Source organism: Acanthaster planci, linkage group LG18, assembly GCF_054643075.1.
Source record: "Acanthaster planci isolate LZ-2023a linkage group LG18, COTS_SCS, whole genome shotgun sequence".
In the NCBI taxonomy this organism is placed as follows: Eukaryota; Metazoa; Echinodermata; class Asteroidea; order Valvatida; family Acanthasteridae; genus Acanthaster; species Acanthaster planci.
The window spans coordinates 4,381,297-4,402,255 of record NC_141794.1 but is presented as its reverse complement, the minus strand read 5'-3'; the positions used below and the strand labels follow the sequence as shown (position 1 = coordinate 4,402,255).

The 20,959-nt window shown below is 45.5% G+C and overlaps 1 protein-coding gene across 14 annotated transcripts in view; it reads left to right on the top strand.

Annotated features, from left to right (window-relative positions):
• Nucleotides 1–20,959, top strand: part of LOC110978304 (uncharacterized) — a 202,026-nt gene that overhangs the window by 156,253 nt on the left and 24,814 nt on the right. For 12 of the 14 annotated variants that reach the window (XM_087148903.1, XM_087148906.1, XM_087148907.1 and 9 more), the window contains 2 exons: nt 9,361–9,489; nt 12,805–12,971. In XM_087148903.1, coding sequence (XP_087005029.1) covers nt 9,361–9,489; nt 12,805–12,971 — 296 coding nt within the window. Of the gene's footprint in view, nt 1–3,373; nt 3,820–9,360; nt 9,490–12,804; nt 12,972–20,959 lie in introns of those variants that run through there. The other 2 variants (XM_087148910.1, XM_022233233.2) reach the window with 1 other exon arrangement.

Below are 20,959 nucleotides of genomic sequence, written 5' to 3'. Positions count from 1 at the left end.
GGAGTTCGATTACCAGCGCCCCATAGATGAAATGATGTTAGAACAAGAATTAATGCTGCACAAGCATTTCCACGTGACCGGAAGACGCAGCATGCGCGTGCCACGTCTCGTCAGCTGGCTGCAGATGCATCTAGCAGCGCTGTCAGAGATTGGGAAATTAGTGCTGAATGAGTCCTCTCAGACAGAGTTTACATCATGCAGACTTGGAGGAATGGGATGTGTTTCGGTTGTTGCTGGGCAGATATAACCTACTGCATAGTTTGATGGAAGGCACACGAAGGACTCCCCACTCTGCCAGTAATTACTAATATGCAAGAAGATCTGGCAGCGCTGTGTGAAACTGCCTGGTCTGGTGACACCTCTACGGTGGCTTCCCAGGTCGAGGTTTCTTGTGTCTTTAGTCTGGTCACTATGAATATCATGTTGGTCGTTGACCCTGAAATGTACCTGAGGTACGACGCATGAAAAGTTGTTGGTTTCCAAGACGGAAAGGTTGAATATGTACACCGACTGAAAATTTCCTTGTGTCGGTCATTACTCCCTGCCGGCCCCGCTGCATAAGAAACCTACAGATGTGACACCGGGAAATTGTTTCTGAAAAGCCGTGTATAGCATAATTGTTAAATTTTCAGGAGTATTAACTTAGGGAGTCTACTTGAGACATGGATATGGCCAGGAAAGGGGTGTGAAAAAAAGTGTAGTGGATGATAGAACATAAAAATCTCGAAAAGTATAGCATTTGATGAGTGACTTCCCGGGAGACTGGTTCGTAATCACTGGACTTCGTGGTTTAAAAGCGTATCGGTTTCATGTACAGCTGGAAATAAAATTCCCGTTCGTTCCTCCGCAGTAATTTAAGAAGCTGTCTTAGTTTCAGCCACATTCAACCAACCTCGGTACATGTAGGATGATCCAGGCTGCATTTTTTTCTCTGCGCTTTTGTTGCTTTTCTTTCCACCGAGCTTCATGGACAATTGTTGGTTTATGTTGAGAGATGGTCCCCGCAAAACCAGCCCCATCATGGTCGTATTTATTTATACACACATGTAGGAAATTGCCGAGTTGTAGCTGACGCATCCACGCTTCCGTTCATTTCCCCTCGCCGCTGGTGCCCGGCGTCCCCACACCCGCAGGCTTGTCAAATGCCTGGAATGCTATATGCTGGAAATGGACAATGTTCTCTAACAGTTTACGACAGTCAGGGGCCCATGATCATTCCCTTGCTCTTTAATTACTTGGACAAGATCAACATGGACGCCCGTAATCAAGGATGGCAGTGGCTAAGCGATCGATCTTGTCCCCGTCAAGCTCACCAGAAGTTGTGATTGGTCGAATGTTATCCCCGACACCGATTTGATTGGTTGGACGTGCCACAGGGTCGTCAGGCGTGACCAGCCAGGATTGGTTGATCCCATCTCTGATTGTCAGTTGTCGATGGATGGCGTGCACCAGAGGCACAGACTATAAGAATGGTAAATAAACATGAAAGAGGATGAATTGATTGGTAAAAAGCACATTGCACATTTGGTGCTTTATTTATTTCAAGGACTAATCAGAGATTATAAGTCGTGTAAATAGAGTGTGCAGCTGTTTTTGTCAATGATGGTGAGAGTTTTTACTTTAAGTTGTTAATACCTTCGAGAGAAAAAAACTACTGTGATGTGTAAATAGGCTGACGTGTTTCGCCAAACCTAAATTCTCTTCAAGAACTTCGGCTTTCCGGCTTTTACGACAAGCAAACTGGTCTGGTCCGGTGACGCCATGTTTCCATCCTCGTTGTGATAGCTGTTGCGACGTCAGGAAACTTGACAGGTGTGAGCTCATGACCTGATACTTATCGAATAAAGCGGACAGCCTGTCAAGTGGCCGGGTTTCGCCCCCCTTCGCTTTTGATTTACAGTTGATCTGTTGGCAGATCGGCGCAATTTATCAATCACCCTTTCTCACCCTGACAATTATTGTGTCTCCCGGCAGATGCCAGTCTAAACCCTTGTCTGAGACAATAAACATTGCCTCGTGCCGGCACGGGACTGGTGCCACGGGGCACCCACGACGGGTCGCGACACCGGCACGCGGCTGCGTCAGCGGTCCCCCATCCCCCCAAAACGAAAGTACTATTATCACTAAGTTCTATGCCTCGATTAACAGAAGTAGCTCCCTTGCATGGCTGCACGTATGTCCAGAAGAAGAGGCCCAGTTTTGGCCGATTGTTTGCACCCCGAAGCTGTATATCATTCAAACGGTGCTCTTTACTTGTTCGGCGTCTTGCCGGCCAAGTTTGAGGCAGTCGCAGAACCAGAAGAGATACGGTCTCCTGTCGACACCAACTTTCCTTTTTAGGAGGGCATTCAGCAACCTCCAGTGTGATAGATTTTCTCTTCTTCCTAAGAGCGGATGCAAAATGTCAGTCTGTCTAATTCATGACCGCAACTTCAGTGATGGGGGGGGGGAGGAAGGAAAACTCTGTTGTGGGTTCCCCGAGAAAACTACTGAAGGCTCAGGCCTGGCACGAATGATGAGACGGATTATAGGAATTAGTGAGCGAGATAACGCGTTGAATGTCAGATTCTATGTAGTGATAAGATGTTTCATCATGTTTCAGTTCTAATGCCAACCCACAAATTGGAGTCAAATTTATCTGTCTGTGTGTTTTTAATAGGGCACATTTTCGAGTTGTAGGAAATTCATCGGACTTTGTTTTGCTTAAGATGCGCAGTATTGATCCACATGCCGCCATAACCCCCATGCTCTTTTCAGTGGGCATTCTTTATTCGCAATTTATTTCTCGTACTAGCCTGCACAATGTTACAGTCCTGTTTTGAAATTGGTGATTTTCCGCCGATTGTGGCAAATAGAGTTGTTTTTAACAAAATGATGTTGTTGGGAATGTCAAAACCTTGCACGGCCCACGTTTTTTATGAAATAAAATCGTTACTGTTTCTTCAGTCGTGCCGCCTGCAGGACACAGGATTAAAAGTGAAAAGTGAATGTTGGTAGTCAGTCCATTGAGGAAGAAAAAGAAAAAGCAGGCATTTGATCGGTTACGTGATTTCCTCTCGGGGGCCGAGATGGGCACATTGTTAAATAATTTGCAGGGTCGGTATTTTCCAATGGATCTCGAGTGATGCGATCGTTGGTGTTAGCTGAGGGTCCAGATCAGGAAAACTTAGCGGATTTGGGGATTCAAATCTGTGCAAAATAATCATCCATGCCCACTGCGATTGCACTGTCGCGCTGCGTGCGCAGTGCCAAATGAAATACGCAAACGCCCGCTTCCTCTCCCTACACTCTGCGCGTTAATACGCTCCTGAAAGATTCCACGAGGTTCTAAACCGATACTGTCGCGCACTGCATACGCGCAACGCGTCGTTGTGTACATGCATCCTGCATGCCTCCGCTGTGAAAAAAATCCCCTTGATAGAAGTTTCCTAAATCCTTCTTGTCAATTTGAATGTAGAGAGGTAATCTTCTTTACCCAGATACAAAGGCCACCTCGGCCGGTGCGATAATGTGTAAAATTATGCACACCCACCTAAGCAGTATTATTAATACCGGCTTAGATACTGTAAGTGCGTGCCGTCGTTTGGTAACCGACGAAACACAGCGAACTGTGGTAGGAGTTGGACCAGTTAATACCGATAACTTTGCGCATTGGATCGAAGTGAGTCCGGGAAGTGGCTTCCGGTGAGCGATTTTTTTAGGAGCAACATGGCGGGGAGGCTCCGCTATGTTGGACGGTACATCACCGAGGACAGAACCCTGGGGAAAGGCAACTTTGCCGTCGTGGAACTTGCCACTCACAGTGTCGTTAAAACCAAGGTTGGTGTGGTCAAAACTCTACAGTCTTCGACTAGCTTAACCCTAACTCACCAGAACATGAGAGTTGGGCCCTAATCCTCTGCCACAAGGCTTTAGCTACCGTCCGTTTTCCGTTATACGCCCCAATGGCCACGACAGCCGATGAAAACATTTCGCGCGCTCGTTCTGTTCAGTGTGATGAGATTCAGTCTATATTCTTTCAGGAGATCAAGAGAGCCAAGATAATTCCGCGTAACATCGAGTTTTATCCTGTACAGCAGTACATTTAGCCTTCCCATGGATGCAAATTGACACAGTTGTAAACCGTGCTTCGAAACGAATTCCCACATGGAATCGCAACTACACATAAACAACGATAGTCTAGATATGTCAGCAATTGTTGACGGTGGACGCTTTAAAGTTGGGGTCAAGTAAAAATTAGCTGGAGATCGCGCTCCTCCAATAGTTCAGCACGCAATAGGTTTGGCATAAGGTCAGCCGTAACTACTTTTTACACGGAGGTGATAAGCAAAAAGTGTCGCCGTGATATAGAGTCAATTGCCCTCGTGGCTATATACTGGCTCGCGATATAGGTACCGGTATGTCACAAATGACATTTTGGGCGCTGCAAATCATTGAATGCCGTTGTGTGCCAGACTTACACATTTAGCCCAGGATTTTCATGGGCACAATTTGTTCTTAAAAGCACCAGCTCGAGTTTCGTTTTGTGGATCTCGATCCATCAGCAACCTTCTTGTGCAAAACACGTTGAGTTTGATTACGCCTGCGAAAACAAACAGAAACATCAAGAGCCCGGCTACAAGCAACATGCTATCGACAGTGAATTCCCATGGACCACCCAGTATTTTGACACGGTACATTTGGGGGCGATCGCCATGGCTATAAATATTTCCGTATCGTTTTGGCACCCAACCAAAACTGTTGACGCTTTTTTACTTGTTTTGCTCATAGTCTCTCTTGTTCGTTTTTTGAGGGGAGCGAGGTCTAGGTAGGGTTTAATGTTACCTTCATTAGCTCTAATGGCCATGCTATGAAACCCTGAAAAACTATGACAAGAAGATTAAAGAAATGTTTAACAGGATTAGTGCAGGTAAGTAGCGTGTATTTTTTAAAATTTAAACATCAAAGCTTTTCTTTTTGTGAATGACTTTGTGTGATGACAGTCCTTTTTATAAGCAAGGCTTTGAACTCATTACCCTATGCTGACCCCCCCCCAAAGTCCAGATCAAACTTGAAATATACCTGCCTATTCGGTAATCTTGCCAGACATGAAACAGTAGCGGGTTCCCCAAATCAAGTCGCGTGTTTGGGGAGAACACTGAACAGAGGGTTCGTGACCCCAGGGGTCAGACCTTAATTTTTCTCCCACGTGGCATGATCACAAACTTTCTCGAATGCCTTCACTCGAATGTACCTAGACTACTTTCTTTTGACCATTTAAGGAAATCGGGAATTTCACTGGAAGACAAACAGTGTCAGAAGACACACGAAAAGGAAAGTGTTTGTGCGACGGACCGGAATTCCGATGCCTGTTCAAGGACAGCCTTTTTTTTGCTATGTTAAAATCTCATGGAAATGGAAAAATTTCGTTTTACGCTCAGTTCCTCCTTGAAGTGTATTCAGGCATTTACAACAGGTATCTCTTTTTATTGGCACTCGTTTGGTCTAAATTGCTCAATTCATTGGAATCGTATTAAGACAAATTAAAAACCTGAGATTTTAGGTACGTGCTCTTCAGTTGATGTTGTCAAGACATACGTCACGCCATCTGAAATCTTTCCATCTTGGAATTTTTAGTGTGCTGTCTGAATTCATTTCAAATCCCGAGCTGAAAAGTGCCGTCAACGCTCTTTTTATTTTATCTACATCGGGAAGAATCTTATCTTTTAAATTCCCATTTCGAGTGGATGAGGAGGAATGCAATGAAGTACTTTAAGTTTGACCACGGGTTTATCCAAACTGATGTTTTTCTTCTTGTGGGGGAACTTAAAGATTTCTGTGGTTCCGCCTCCATGCTCTAAGAGCATGACCGTAGGAGCTCGATGCACTTTTCCGACTGATTTCACTGATTTATATGTATTAATTAAGAATAAGGAACCACATTGGGTGGTGAGTTTGTGAGACGGTAATTTCAGTGTAATTTCAGCGGGGTGGGACCACCGCAAGATGCCTGGGATATCAAAAACAAGGCCACTGTTTCTATGGAAATTTCCCGGCTGTGGTTTCTCAATCGTGGGCTTTAGACATTCGCTGTGGAGAGACGGGCCTTCCTTGCAGATGTCAAAATGCTACGAGTGGCGTCGTCCGTCTCCGCGATATCTGTCGTCTAATTACGAAATAGGCGGCAGGACCTGCGTTTGGTAATTTAAAGTGCAAATTATCTTTACACTTGCAGCAGTGGCCGAAGTTAATGGACGGTTGGGCTCAGGCCTCATTTAAATAGCTTGATATTTATTACAAGGCCACCGCGTCGTTCTCGAAGGCATTGACGCGCATACAAAAGTTTGTGATGCGGAATTTTTATGTAGTGCTTTTGACAGGCATTTGCTTTCCTCGAGAAAGGAGGTATTTCTGCTTAAAATTGTTGGAGGTCATTATCATAGTTTCAATGTGGTGTTTATGTCTTTAAAATTGATGTGATTGAATTGCCGTGGATCAAAAGTCCCCCTTGATCCAGACTACGAAGCAGTTAAGCATAAGCCGAGTCCAGGGACTAGAGCTCGCTCGGTTCACAAGTCGGTGCCTTATAAGTAGACATATTTTTTCCGGAGGATTTAATGCCCCTTCCTTTTGTGTGTGCGTGATGATTTCACAATCGAAAGTACATGTCTGCGGGACGGTAAGATTGGCCTTGTAAGTTTTTTTCCCCTTCAAAACGGCTGCGTGGCAAAAGGCTTGCTAAACAGTGTGGCCGATTTGACCATGTATGGAGTTGCGGGACTTTGTTTATATCGGAAGTTGACAAGGACAGGGAGCTTCGGAATTTCGGAAGGTGTACCGTCTTGACCCTGTGGTTGACCCTGGAGCAATGCGCGGGGGAGGGACACAGGGCAACGAATGGCCCGCCAGATAAGATTTTTTTGGGGGGGGGTAAGACTGTTTTTCAGGAGACTGGAGAGTGATCGTTATCTCCAGCCACAGCCAAGTAAGGAGTTTTCACAGCATCTAGATTGATAGCCGTAGTGATACATACGTCAAAGGCAAATTTTGTGAAGAATGTTCACGGACGGATAACGGCATAGGGCAACACGTGGAAGGTAAATGACTAGTGTAGAGAAAATGGAGATGAGTATGATGCGCTCTGGACGATGTGGCGTCAGGCAAAAGATGGGTAGTTTGGCGCTTTACAGCCCCGAAATTTCACACGATCGATTTTCATATTGCACTTGGGTGCAGTCGTAGAGAAAGGCTAACCTGGCTATGTAGCCGTCTCATCAGTTGCCGTAATTGTGTTTTGACAATACTCCATGCGTGCCACAGATTGTTTTGCCGCACCCGCTACACGTTCATTCGAACTCTGTGCCTCTGTTTAATAGCTCTGACGTTAACAGAATAATGGAGACACAGAAATTAATATATCTGTAATGATCCGTAAACGACAAAGTGTAGGCCCAATTTGGAGAAAATGACTCATTGAAAAGTGGAAACGAGGGTTGAAAAAACTTTCAAAGGGGTGGAGCTTCGACTTTTGAAGGTAGTATTTCTATTAAGCTTTGCATAGCAAATGTGACTCTCTGTTGCCATCCCTGACTGCATCATAAGGCTCATTTTCACGAGGAATTGCTGGCCAAAATTTAGCAGAAATAAGAAGATACTTGAAAGACCATCAAATGGGATGACACGCGGATGCAAGGCGAGGTAAGCGAAGAGCAGACGTGAGCGACGGGGCGTGTCCCCGCGCGTCCCGTTGACCTACGGCCCCGCTACACATCCATCAGTCGCTCGCTATAAACAGTTGTTCTTTACGAGGCACGCGAATCGTTGCGACGTCTTTATTGTGCTGGCTTTCACTATCAGCACCACCAAACAGGCACGTGCCACTAGCTCGCGACCCTGAGGCGGCATGTTGTGCCCCCGAAAACGGCTTCGCTGCCGTCCTGGGCCAAGAATTCTCGACGCTTTTCAGCACGCGAGGCTCCGTGTATTTCGTATGCAGTAAGCATGGGTAAAGGCACGCTTACCTTGGAGGGAAAATTTGCTTCACTTGGTGACAAAACGATGGAAATCTCTATGGCCGCAACCGTATAAGCATACCCACGCCAAGCACCGCAGGTTTACAGTTAGCAAAATTGGCTGCTACAGTAGGCACTACTTTCCTGCTAACTGTTTAAGCAGCGCTGTGAGCTGGGCCCTGAATGGGCCCTTGCGTGGTTAACAACGATATGAGAAACTGCCTTCCCCCAGGAATTGCATTTCTTGAAAAACGAAGATAAGATAATCGCGTCCTATCTCTTGAATATGTTTTGCCTGAGTTAAAGTCAAGTCCCCATAATGGGAGACTTTGAGGTGCTTGGTGGCGACAAACATATCGGCCCTTTTTACCAGTCATGAGCATGCGCGCGTTGTTTTGAGCATGCGTGCTCAGTTCAGAGCATACGCAAAACCTTGAAAAAAGGACCGGTGTGTCTGCTGTCACCAGCGTCTAAAAGTCTCCAATTACACTCAAGGGATCAATCCAAAAAAGAGATCACTGCACTTTCTAATAGCAACTGAAAAGAGTTACTGTAATGCGTACAAACAGTAGCAAAGTGATCATAACTCTGGTATCAACATACTGTACTTTCTTGTAAATTACAGTTGATCTGTTTGTAAACGGTGCCGTAGTTGATACGTACGCAGTGGTGTCTATGTGCATGCCTTATTGGCGCTCTTGCGTCGGTCTGTTACAGAGAGTGTAGAGACTATTTTACCAGTGGTTCATGCCTTTGGTATTTTAGAGTTTGCAGGTTAGCTTGCCCGTCACCCCTCGTCTCTTTTGTTTATAATCATTCACGACCAATCGGCCTGAGTATCCAGCTAATCCTCGCTTGCTTGCAAGCGATCACTCGACGTGGCGCAAACGGCGAACCGGCTCAGTGTGATGTTGTACAAATATCGCTTGTTCGTTTTTTTGGAGGGGGGGCTGAGGAACAAAAACACAAATTGCATTCAGAGAAGTGATGGGCATTTGTGACTGTGTGTGTTCCGAACTGACAATGTCCCCCCGTACTTCGACGTATCTCGTCGACGTATTTCTGTATGTAGGTACAAAGTTGGACATATTTTAGACGCGCTTGGGTGCACGAAGTAAAAGAAAGAAAACTCGCTGAAGAAGTCAACTGATTTACACCTCCTTGGGTTTTTTATGATAATATATATTATATTGTATGGGCATTTCGCAAAACCAGCTTCACGGTCTCCCGCCCATCGGAATGTCACTCCGGTTGGCCACGCTTATTGGCAACACGTGACTCTCCAACCTCGATAATTGCATGAAGATGAGAGCAACTTTCTGTTTCGTTTTCCCCCACTCCCAATCGCCCCCCTCCTCCCCCTCCCCAGGTGGCAATCAAGGTGATTGACAGAAACAAGATCAAGGAGGACTACGTACGGGAGAACCTGTACCGGGAGGCCCGCATCCTGGCCCAGCTGCGACACCCGAACGTGGTGCGACTCTATGAGGCTATATCGGTAAGGCTGGGGTGGGAAAAACGGTGATAGGTATATTCATGTTAGGTCAAGAAAAAAAAAACTATTTACGACCACAACAACCAAGCGAAAGTGTTTCCCGTGCAGGCCTACAATAAACATCCAAGTCATGTTGGTCAGAAGAAATCCATGTGCCACGAACAAAGAAACCTCGAAAGCCCACTGGAATTAGTTTTGTGTGAGTGGTACACACTGTACGGTATCTTACCATATAATGCTTGTACTTCTGTCACATATTTTCTCAGCTCTGCAAGCAGATTATTGTTAATGGTCAAATCAGCGCTCGAAATTAAACGAGGATTGCACTTTTGCAAACCGTCAGGCTGCCAAACGCACTTCAGAATTGTTATCTGTTGCTGAACTGTTTTCCTTTTGTTTATCTTTAGCAATATCGAAGGGCCTTCCAAAGTGGCATTATGCGCCATTTATATAGCCGTGCTATAGTCCACTTTGCTTACACCTTTGCATTGGAAGGTACTTAACGAATTGATAGTTGGGCCTTCATTGCTCATTAAGCAATTTTTTAATTTATTCCCAGAGATTAATGTGTGTTTGCATTTACCGGCTAGGCCTGTTCACTAGAGCACAGCAGGGTTAATCTGTCATTTGCCTTTACGTACTGCTCCATTTTCAGTCTTAAGGAGAATATGGTTGATTCGCCTCACTTTCGATTCAAGATGGCCAACTTTTGAATAAGGAAAAGCACTCGCTTGTTGGCCCACACAGTTCCATGGTGAATACCATTCAGGAATCTTCGGTCGTGCCTTCACTATATGTACCTAAAGCACCGCTGACAATGTCAATGTACCAACCTCAGTCCCATGCCCGTTTTCGAAGCCAACCCATTGCTCGACGAGTACACACGCAGAGCAGACTGAGAAAATAGTGGTACAAGTATGCCATGCATTTAGATATTTAATAGCCCCTGGTGCGCCAGGTATGTTACCAAGCCCCCCCCCTCCTTCTTGACTGTCATTTTGCCCGCAAACGAGCGATCACTTTCTATTCCGAACTCTCTGGGACCAGCCCAATTTGATTGCATTCCTCCAGCTAGCTCACTGGGAGCATGAGGTCATCGGGGTCGGCGGCTTGGCTGGATCGCGACGCTAGATGGCGTTCCGGCCGTAAAGTTTTATGGTGACCTTGTGACATGTTTGATTGCAGCGAGGATAAAGTTTTAGTATGAGGTGTATAAAACCTGGTAGGTCTGTCTCATGACGATGGTGAACTCTTTTTTTAAAGGATATTTGCTCATTTGAACCACATTTCCATTTGGTGGCATTCTTATTATTTTTATTACTGCGTAATTTCCACTTGTCGAACTGCATCGTGGACCAGGGCTATAAAAGCAGTTCTTCTTTTAGCCACCGTTAAAATCCTCAAGCCTTTGAAACTTCATGTTGTCACGCGCGACCCTGTTCTATCTTGAAGTCTGATCGATCCCACATTGATGTAGCTATGTTAGCTCAGTAGATCAACCCCAGTATCATGTTTGGAACTGTTACAAATACATGTAAATGTTCGCGCCCCCTCTTGACAAAGCTCGCTCCTTTAATAGAATCCGACCCATTGTCCACTCTAAATTTAGTTGGGCTTTTTTTTTTTACTGATGTCCACGTCGCAACAGGTTGATCGTAAACCATTGAAAAATGTATGGTAATTGTCGGATACACACGTATTTCGCCAGTGTCTGTTTCTGTACCACGTCAGCATCTACCGGCTTGGCCGACAGAAGAAATTCATAGAAGTTACGCCCGGTCAAGAACAGAAAAAAAAGGTCCTGAAACTTCCCTCTGTACAATCAAAACCGACTGTTGGAAAAAAACGAAAGCAAACGAATCCGCACAGGAAATATGGCTCTTGGAGATTTGCGCTTTCGTCTACGTTTATTTCGGATTTCCTTATTCTGTTCATTGCACTCTTGTTTCCTTCTGCAGTTCCCTATAAAACCAATATTTATTTTTCAAGGAGTTAAAACACTTCATTATCGAACCGGAAACCCTCCCTTGTCGGGCGTTACTGATAAGCATTTTGTCATGACCTCTGACCTCTGGAGTGACCTTAAGGTTTTGCTGGGATACCATTTCGCAGAAAGCTGCTGACAGTTGCATTATGTTATGGGATTCGATATTGGAAATTCCAAGATTGTTAAGGGTCCACACTCACAAGAGACCTTTGCGCTAAAAGTGATCTTTTCTTTAAATTTGATGTTAGTGTATCACCCGTACACGTAATCCCATCTGCACATGCACAACCCACCCAGCGATCGCGTTATGAGAGTTGATTCAGAGATATTCTGCGAAAATCTTGTCATATCTTGAGACCAGGGACGAATTTCCTGAAGCTTATCCGCTCCGAGTGGAACAAAAGAGGGCGTTTTTTGTTGGTACTCACTGCATAGGCGTGCCATGAGACGCGCAAATATATGCGCGTTTGACTCAGAGCACGCTCAGTACGCATAACTAATTTATTTCCGACATGTATGGTCTTTGCGTACACGCAGAATGCGTGCAAGAACCCGCCTGTAACCACCTGTCTTTCTTTATATTTCGCCGATTGGGGGTACACTTCAGCTTGGGGCGGATAGCAGAGACACTTGATATAGAAGCACAGAAGGATTTACCTTCATTGCAAAAATGGGAGGTTGACCAGCCAGATGTCACTGGAAACACATTGCTTCTGAGTGGTTCTCTCAATCTCTTTCACTCTCCAGCTAGCCTGGCACTAATTTTTGAGAGCAGCAGATTGACATTTAATTTGGTCCAGATGTGTAGGCCTGTACGGGTTTTTTTGTAGCTCAGCATAAATTTAGAAAAAAGGAGTTCTACCTTAGGCATCATTTCAAAATTCTTATCGGTTGACTATAGGACAGGGCCATCCGACCGATAACAGTGACTTGTGTTAATTGAGTGAATAATTGAGGGGGGTTTGCTCCACTAAAACCACATAGCCTTGGAAGTAGTGCAATAAAAAGGCATTTATCAGTTAAAAATTGGCCACTTGAGAACACTTAACCTGATAGCCAACCGATAATAAATGTATCCGTCGGACAGTTGTGTCCGACACCTACCCGATAAGAATTTTTTGAAATGGGTCAATGGCGCTTCTCACACAAGCACTATAACTTAGTTTGACTGTATTGCTTGTGTTCATGCTAGTTGTCTTTTGATATTGACGTGCTGTATCGGACGCAGAGTCTGACAAGGTCGCTGCAGCCAGATGACCGAATATAAGCGCGCCTTTTCGAAGCAAATCACATGCTAAATGGACTTATGCCCCGTTTTTTCTGTGCTTCAGTCAAGTTCATTGTACTGCCTCGTCACGGAGTATGCCGGCGGAGGGGACCTTCTGTCCTTCGTGCGAGGGCAGCGGGAGGGCCGACTCACCGAGGCCGTGGCTCGCCCGTTCGTCCGTCAGCTCGTCTCGGCCTTGCATCACCTGCACGAGCGGGGAGTGGTTCATAGGTGAGTTACCTGTAGGGAACAAATATGGGAACGCAAGGCATGGCCGCATGGATTTAAACGCCGCGGCCAATCAAATCAGAGAGCGTGATGTGAAGGCGTGGGCCCAGTGATTCGTGTTAAGGCATGCGCATCATCACCAATCCAGATTCGCTCGTCGCCCAGCGCCCGATCGGGGCGCTGAGAAGGGATGATGGCCTTGCACAGATTTTAGTGAAGGAAATACGTCACACGGGGTGACAGCTAACGACGCACAGAGCATTGTGGGCAAATTTCTGCCAGGCCCACGAGCTCGCTCAATGCATCATATACACAAGCGGCGGTTATCAATTCGAGTTTTTTTTTGCTTCTTCATTGCTGAAAATATTCTTACCATACTTTTTTCATTCATCCAAAATTGATCAAGATAACAATGATATGAAATATATCGCTAAAAGATACGTGATCAGAGACACTTTAGTGAGAAGATAAATTACCGCACTGTGATTGTGCCAAGGCCATTTTTCATGACATACATGTACACTTTGCCCGCACATTACAAGCATTGGCGTTGGCGAACCAAGCAAGAAATTTAAATAACGCTTCGCTACCAGGACGTGATAACCTTGCGGTCAAAGGTCGTGCACAATGAAGCCAATCACAGTGCAAAGCCATCAGTCCATCCCGGCGCCCTGTTAATTCAGGCGCTGGGTTGGGCGACGAGCGAACAATCCAGACTGGGTTTTTCGTCGTTGGGCCCCGAGCTGGACCAAGAGAGGGCTCAATTTTCCTGGTTTGCTGGTTCACGAAGCAAGCGAGCGTTGTAATCACATCGCTTGCTCTCCCAACCAGTATGGCTCTTTTCAACCGATGAGGGATTGCTTCTGCTCAGGGCGGATAGATGTACTGGCCGTTGTGCGTAACTGCATGTTGTAATCTCAGGAACAGCTTGCATAGTTCAACCACACTCCGGTATAACTGCCGTAATTTTCTCTAAGATGTAACGTTTAGTCTGGCATGGTACACAGAGTAGGTCATAATGGGGAATCCGATATCGCCACCTCAAGAAAGTCCAGGCGACCTAGAATACCGAGGGCCTTGGAGCGCACTCATTGTTTCCCACGAGTTTCAATTCTGAATCCCTTGGGGAGGTTTCGGACGTTTCGCCCACACGGGCGAAGGATCTCCTTCTATCGAAAGACAACAGGTTGTACGCAGTAGTGGCATCATAAGAAAACGCCCCCAGATATCTTTGGGTGTTATATTCGGACACTAAAGAAAGCACCTTGAGGAATTCAGACCTCTAGGTTTTGTTTTACGTCAAGGCTGTACCGACCGACGCATCATCACGATGACAGCATCGTCAGAGAATTTTTCCTAGCTTTAATACGGTATCTATATCAAAAAGGGGCGTGTCAGGAACGCGTCCTTGGAAGATGTAACGCAAGGGACAGGAGACGTGAGCATATGTGTTACATTTGGTCAATAAGTTGCAATTTAATTTTGAAAAGGTTCGGATTTTTTTGGTTTGATGTCTTTGTTGGGTCAAAAAGGATTTTGACGTCCATTGTGAAATTCCACTGGTGTTAAAAATTTGCTATATCAGAAAAGGGAGATGATTTCTTAAAGACGTCAATTACCGGTATTTCACGAAACCGAGAGGTTTTTTTCTGGGACAAATTGATTTTCATTGGGACCTGCATATAGACGTCACCTTCGTGTTTTTCCAACAAGTGGCTATGTCTGGTCCGTCACCAGTACAAAAGTAAAGAATTATTCACAGAGTGTCGAAAATTCCACGCAGCTACCAGAATACCAGATAATGATACCCGTGTTACTAAATACTAAATGAAATACAATCATTTTTGAACGAACTTGAGGTAAAATAGAAAAAGCAACCAAAGGGTGATACATGCATTTTCTGCAAAATTTTGGCTGTTCATAAAAATTGCAGACGAAAATGAGAGTGATGTATTCCCTGGCTGCTTATAATACAGTCATTTTGCCGGCACCAGGCAGAAAAAGGTCCAATTGGAGTCCTCATGCTAGCGCGCGCGTCTAGGGGATAATAGTCGGTTTCCTGGAGTGACAGCGCAGGCTTCCTCAATTTTTTGAACGGCAAATCTGACTCGCTGATTGGACAGGCGACTGCCAAAGCAATTACGCGGCAAGGCGCTTGCGAGTGGGGACTGTCACGTCTGATTATGTCATTGAGCCCGTTTCACTTGCCTGACTGTTGTCTGCACCTAGCCGCTAGGTCGTTTACCTTTCAGACTGGATGGGTGTGTATGTGTGTGCGCGCACACGGGGGAAAAGAGATGGCCATTGTCGGTACAGATTGGCTCTGTTGAAATCAAAATTGTGGAAGTGTTAATGTGAACATGCTTGAATTGAGTCTTTTGTTTGTCGGCGCACGCATGGGCAAAACATATGGAAGCGTCTACGCAGAAGCCAACATAAATTCACTGTGGCACGTGATACAGTTTGTGGAACTAGATAAGTGTTGATGTGATGTACCTCGACTCGGTGTTGTACATGTACACGCTGAACCGGGAAGAGTAGCAAGAAAATGCCGCAACATTTTCTGGCGATCGTGCGATGACGATGGCTCTACTACATGCGGTTTGCTTGCAACATGCTTTACATTTTAGAGTCAGTCAAATTTCTCTTGGTCTATTGGGTCAGGGCCGTAAGTTATGGCTCCTCCGATAAAATGTTTTACAAGCCTGTTATGACATCATTGTCTTGTATGTACAGCAAGTGATCATATCTGACCGATGATTCACCAGGTGAAGTTCCCCCACACCCCAGGGGACTCAGCACCGGCTGTGAGACTTACCCCATCGCTCTCGCGCCGCGTCTTGTCGGGCCAGCTCCTGTTGCAGGCCGAGAGTCTGTCTTTCCCCGGAGACGTAATTAGTGCTCGCTTCTCTGCACCGAAGCCCAAGGCAGGTTTTTCCTTGTTCGGCTGCGCCCGGCGGTGGCTCGTTATTTTCCCGGCGGTGTGTCGGTCTGTCATCGGGGATGCCGTGCGGATGACTCATCGGTAATGAAAGTGTTTCCCCACACACTCAGAGGTAGAGTTGTCCCTAGTCTTGTACTTCTGTAGTTGACATCAGGTGAAATTCATCCGATTAATGTGTTCTGATCTAAGGATACGTGGTGACATTCTGGTGTCGAGATTTGTTACTTTCATTTCGATGCTCAGTGTCGTTGCAATATCAATTGAATGCCATACTTGCATACCTGACGAAATGTGTCCCATCCTGGACCCAGTGAAGACAGTGAGGTTGATTTTGGATCAACCAATCATTTATAACTATCATGCTTATATCATTTGTCATTGTGTCGCACAAAATGAAGGCCCGTCCATAGAGCTCGAATCTTCAGAACTGTATATAATAACATTATAACATTAATTATTTTCAGTGGCGTAGCCACGGGGGGAGGGGGGCTGGGGGAGCACGTACCCACCCACAAACTCCAGGTGCCCCCCTCTCTAAAAAAAAGGATGAATGAATGGATATTGAACAAGGCTAACAAAATCTTGCCCCCAATAACCACACCCCTGAAAGCTGGTGCCCCCAAGATGCTGGTACCCCTTTGTGCCCCCCCCCACTAGTGAACTCCTAGCTACACCACTGATTAGGGTATACTATAGATGTCTTAAATCTTTGAATCTAGAAAATGGTATCCGCAGTGTGCATGCCTTTGATCACCAGGACTCCTGAGATTTCATCAGTATTGGTGCTTTGCTTGGTGTCAACTAAGCTGCTCGACCATCCTCACAATAACAGTTCCACGAGGGCAGAGCATATCGTGAAACTTTGAAAAAGCAAACCCAAGCTTATCGGGAAAGTGAACAACTTGTGTGTGTCTAGACCCTGTCGAAGCTTTGATTTGCGTCATGGGTGTCAAATGCTGGCGTCCCCATGAAAAATAGCTCACAATTCTGCCCCTGTTGTTTTTCCTCACTTACTGTAACACGATCAATCAACACTGATTACCACTGTAGTTATCCGTTATCAGCACCATAAACCTAAAGAGAAACCAACATCGGGAATGTGTGTGTCGACCTGTTGACCTATCCGGTGACCAGTGACCGGTCATCACCCCCCGTCTGCGACCTATTAATATTTATCCTGCGTAATGACCTCCAATTACTTTTTATTGATTGTGTTCTGTTCCCTAGTATACCGCATGCATTCAGGGGTCAGGTCCGACACGCCTCACCGATAAAAACCAAACCAGTGCACTTTTTGTCGGCTTCCTTGCCCCATGTCATTAAACCTAATTACTGGGTCAACTCCGCCCCCCCCCAAAAAAAAAGAGAGAGAGAGAAAGAAAGAACGAGAAGTTGTGGTATTTTTTAACCGTCAACAAGTTTTCTGTTCCCAAGTTTGCGCTCTGGGTGACCGGATTACTCACACAGGTATGCCAGGTGGAACCGAGGTGTCGATTGTCGGGGCAATTACCCTGCTCTTGATCCCCTTGTGATCGAGAGCACCCAAGCGAAGAACCCGGGGCAGTGGAGCTGCCATCAGTGGTTACTATTAATCATCGTCAAGCTCAACCAACTCCCCCTCCCCATAAATCAATCGTTAAGCCGCAGCCCCCAAAAATGTCAGGGGTGCAGTTTTGAGAAAAGGATGAAGTCTGATAATACTTTGGCGGGGGGGGGTGCTCGATCGATCAAATATTGATGTTATCACGAAATCGTCTGTTGTGAAAAGATTACCAACTGAGTGTGGAGATTTCTGTTTCAGCAGCGCAGGGAAAATAAATGTTCCGGTTGTTTGCTCCCACATGACTACATTTACTCTACGGATCAAAGTAACTTACAGTCGGAATAGGGAATTCGGTTTGTTGCCCGCAATAAACATGCGTGCGTGTTAAGAGACGGCATAGTTATTGTAGCACACACTTGTCCGTGCATAATACTAATAATTATGAAAAGAAAACCTCAAAATTTCAAAAGGGCTTTACAGAATAGGCCCCATTACGAATCTTCTAAAGTGGTTGGTACAAAGTGGTATTTGTGTGCCATGGACTCGTTGTGAATCACTTTCGAGAGTTACTACAGTACAGGAAAAAAAACTTGCACGAGTTTTTGGAACAAAGCTGCGTCAAAACTGTTGCTGCGAAGGTTTCACGGAAATATACAGTCGCGATAGTGTTACATGTCATGTCCATGCAACTTTAGTGTTTTGTTTTTTGTTTTCTTTTGCTTTGCAAAATGCAGGCTGTGATTGGTCTGTTAAACTGGTGATTACTCAATCTATGACACCATAATTTAAAAGTTTTGAGTTTAAATCCCGTCTAAGTTGCATTGCAAAAAATGTTGCAAATTTATATTCGGTCACTGTAGAACGGTTGATACCAGGTTTTCGTCCACTCGAAACCAGTGAGGATTAGGCTGTCGGACACTGACTTTGTGAAAACTTTACAATTGCATCTTTGCGATTTAAATTTGGGTGCCTAACTCTGGTTAATGGGTTCCTTCGCCTTCAAATTGCGCAGCGCCACTCTGGGTTTCGTCTTTTGCCTCGCGTCAGTTTGCGATCGTTTTTCACCGTCCACTGATGCCAGGTAATGTATGCGGTTTCTGCGACGGTCGGGATATCAATCTTGAGAACAACAGTAAATGTTTTTAATTTCGAATCCCATTTGGGGAATGTATGCGCCAGCTGTGTTGTCAACGAGCTTGTTTTTCATGTTTTTTTTTCTCCAGCAAAGGTTGAGTCGTCTGTCATGACAATTGGTGTTGTAAGTCCGCTTGACTCGGTAGCCAGTGCGGAGAGCCGCTGCACTTTTTACACTGGGCCGTAATCCACCATGTAAAATCCATTCGCCGCAGTTCCCCGCCATTGGATTTGTTTGTTTGCTTGTTTGGTTTGGTATTCAAATTATCATGGACTTCATGGCATTTGGTATTGGTCAAAACGCTTTGCGAAGGTAAGTCCTTTCAGTTTGAAAGAAGTGTGTTTATTGATCACAACAGAGATCCGGTGTTATAATCTATTGAGGCTTTGGATGGTAGCCATCTTGCAGGGCAGTTGTTTTGTTCCATAGGGAAACCTCTTCTGTGCATACCCTAAATTTGATACCGAGCGACGAGTCACTCCTGCGTCTGTAATAAGACTTCAGTGTGCTTAGGACCAGGTTTTTGGCAAGGGTCGTTCGTTGAATCATGTTTGAAGGGGGGGGGGTGCGTGGATGCTAGACCCTTAAACCCGTGACCATGGCCTAATACACTGTCGGACCGTGGTTCATGCCGTAACTTTTAGCCGGGGACGCTCGATACGCGGTGCAGGTGTTACATTTCCTACTCGTCTCCAGACTCCAGGGTAAACACAGGGAGCCCTATATGGACTAGTAATCCCTCAATGAATCTTTCTGCGGATCAGAGAAAAGAGAGAAGGAAGAAAGTTCACCCCACCTTCCTCGCGGGTTCCACAAACATCGAATTCCTGACCTCTCCCTCCTCCCCGACAGGCTTGTCAGCACCCTGTCTCCACCTCCGAGGTATTTTGTCAGGCGTCGTGTAACTTGGGCCGTCGTCATGGTGACAGAAGCAAGATGGCTGCCCCGGCAGAGTGTACCGGATACTGGCATGCAGTAATAGAATCCTTGTAGGGTGAACCTCATTACGAAAGTTTATACCTGTAACACTTAGCGCTGTGGATATGTATCTGTAACGCGGAGTGTTACATTTGTAAGATACTGATGAATACACGTACGTTATTGCCTTGCATGACAACGGGAAAATTTGAAAAATAGCTTCTCGTCGACTCTGAAAATGTATGCGTCATTGGCCATTCACATGTATTTTAGTATTTCAACGATATTTTGGCAGCTTGACAGTAGTGCTCGCGGTACTTGGAGGAAAAATTGAAAGGCTTAAACTTTCAACCACATTAACTCCTCTTTTTATTGATACCAGTTCGAACCGAATAGAAGAACTTTAAACCAGCTGTGATTTTTCACAGTTAGCTGGAACACCAGGTTGGGTTTTGGTAGTTTATTTAGTCGGGACAAACGAGAAAGGGTCAGGCATCTATTTTTTTTCTATCTGTAACTTGGCCTCGATGCACGTGAAATTGATCCTGCGAAAGTACACTCGGGGCCCGTTAGCTCCTACGGGGAGTCGCTGCGTTGACACGTCGTCTTGAGGGCGACACGTCCCGGCCACTTACGCCGAACCCCTGCCGCTTTGAAATGCAACAGGCGAGTTGTTTGACTCCTACGTGCAAAATAAAGGGCAACTCCGAATTATTGACCTGTATACTTTCTCGGAGTTTGGCTTTGTCTGCTGCTTCGACTTGATCTCTGGGCCGGCACGTGAATCTTCATTGTGTTTGTAATATTCGCTTTATTTCGAAGGTTTCGGCTCTGAATGTGGAGCTGTTGGTTAGTTTCATGTATAATGGCATTTGTAGAAGCGTTCCTCTAACTACGTGAAATTTGCTTCAACTTTAAAAGTTTGGGCCAATGAAAAGTTTGACCAAAACGGAAGCTCCCTTTGCCCCCTAATATCGACACTCCGCTTGGTTGCTTCGTGCGGCGTCGAGTCGTGCAGACAAAAAAAAAAAAAACAACTCGGTGGACAGTGTCACTGCAATGAGTGGAGAAGAAAAACGAGTCACAATTTGCAGGAGCACGTGTGGTCCCCAATATTTCTTCCCGAGGAATGAATCATGATTGTTAATCAATCTCAAATCTGTCACTGGTGACCGCCGTCCACAAGAACTCTGGTCAGGGGTCGGCAGCCCAAGAGTTTGACTGGCACTTTGACTGACGTGTGGTATTTTGGCTCAGACGAATAACTACGGTGGCCCTAATTCAATATACCCTGTTACTGGAGGAAACTTGACATTAACAAGAGGTTGTTGTATAAGCACGCGGGACAATAACCAACTCAACAATTTAAATACTCCCTGTTACTGTTAAGTGTCAAACTCCCAGACCACAGAAAAAGATAAATCACCCGGCATTTCTCTGTCCGTCTGTCC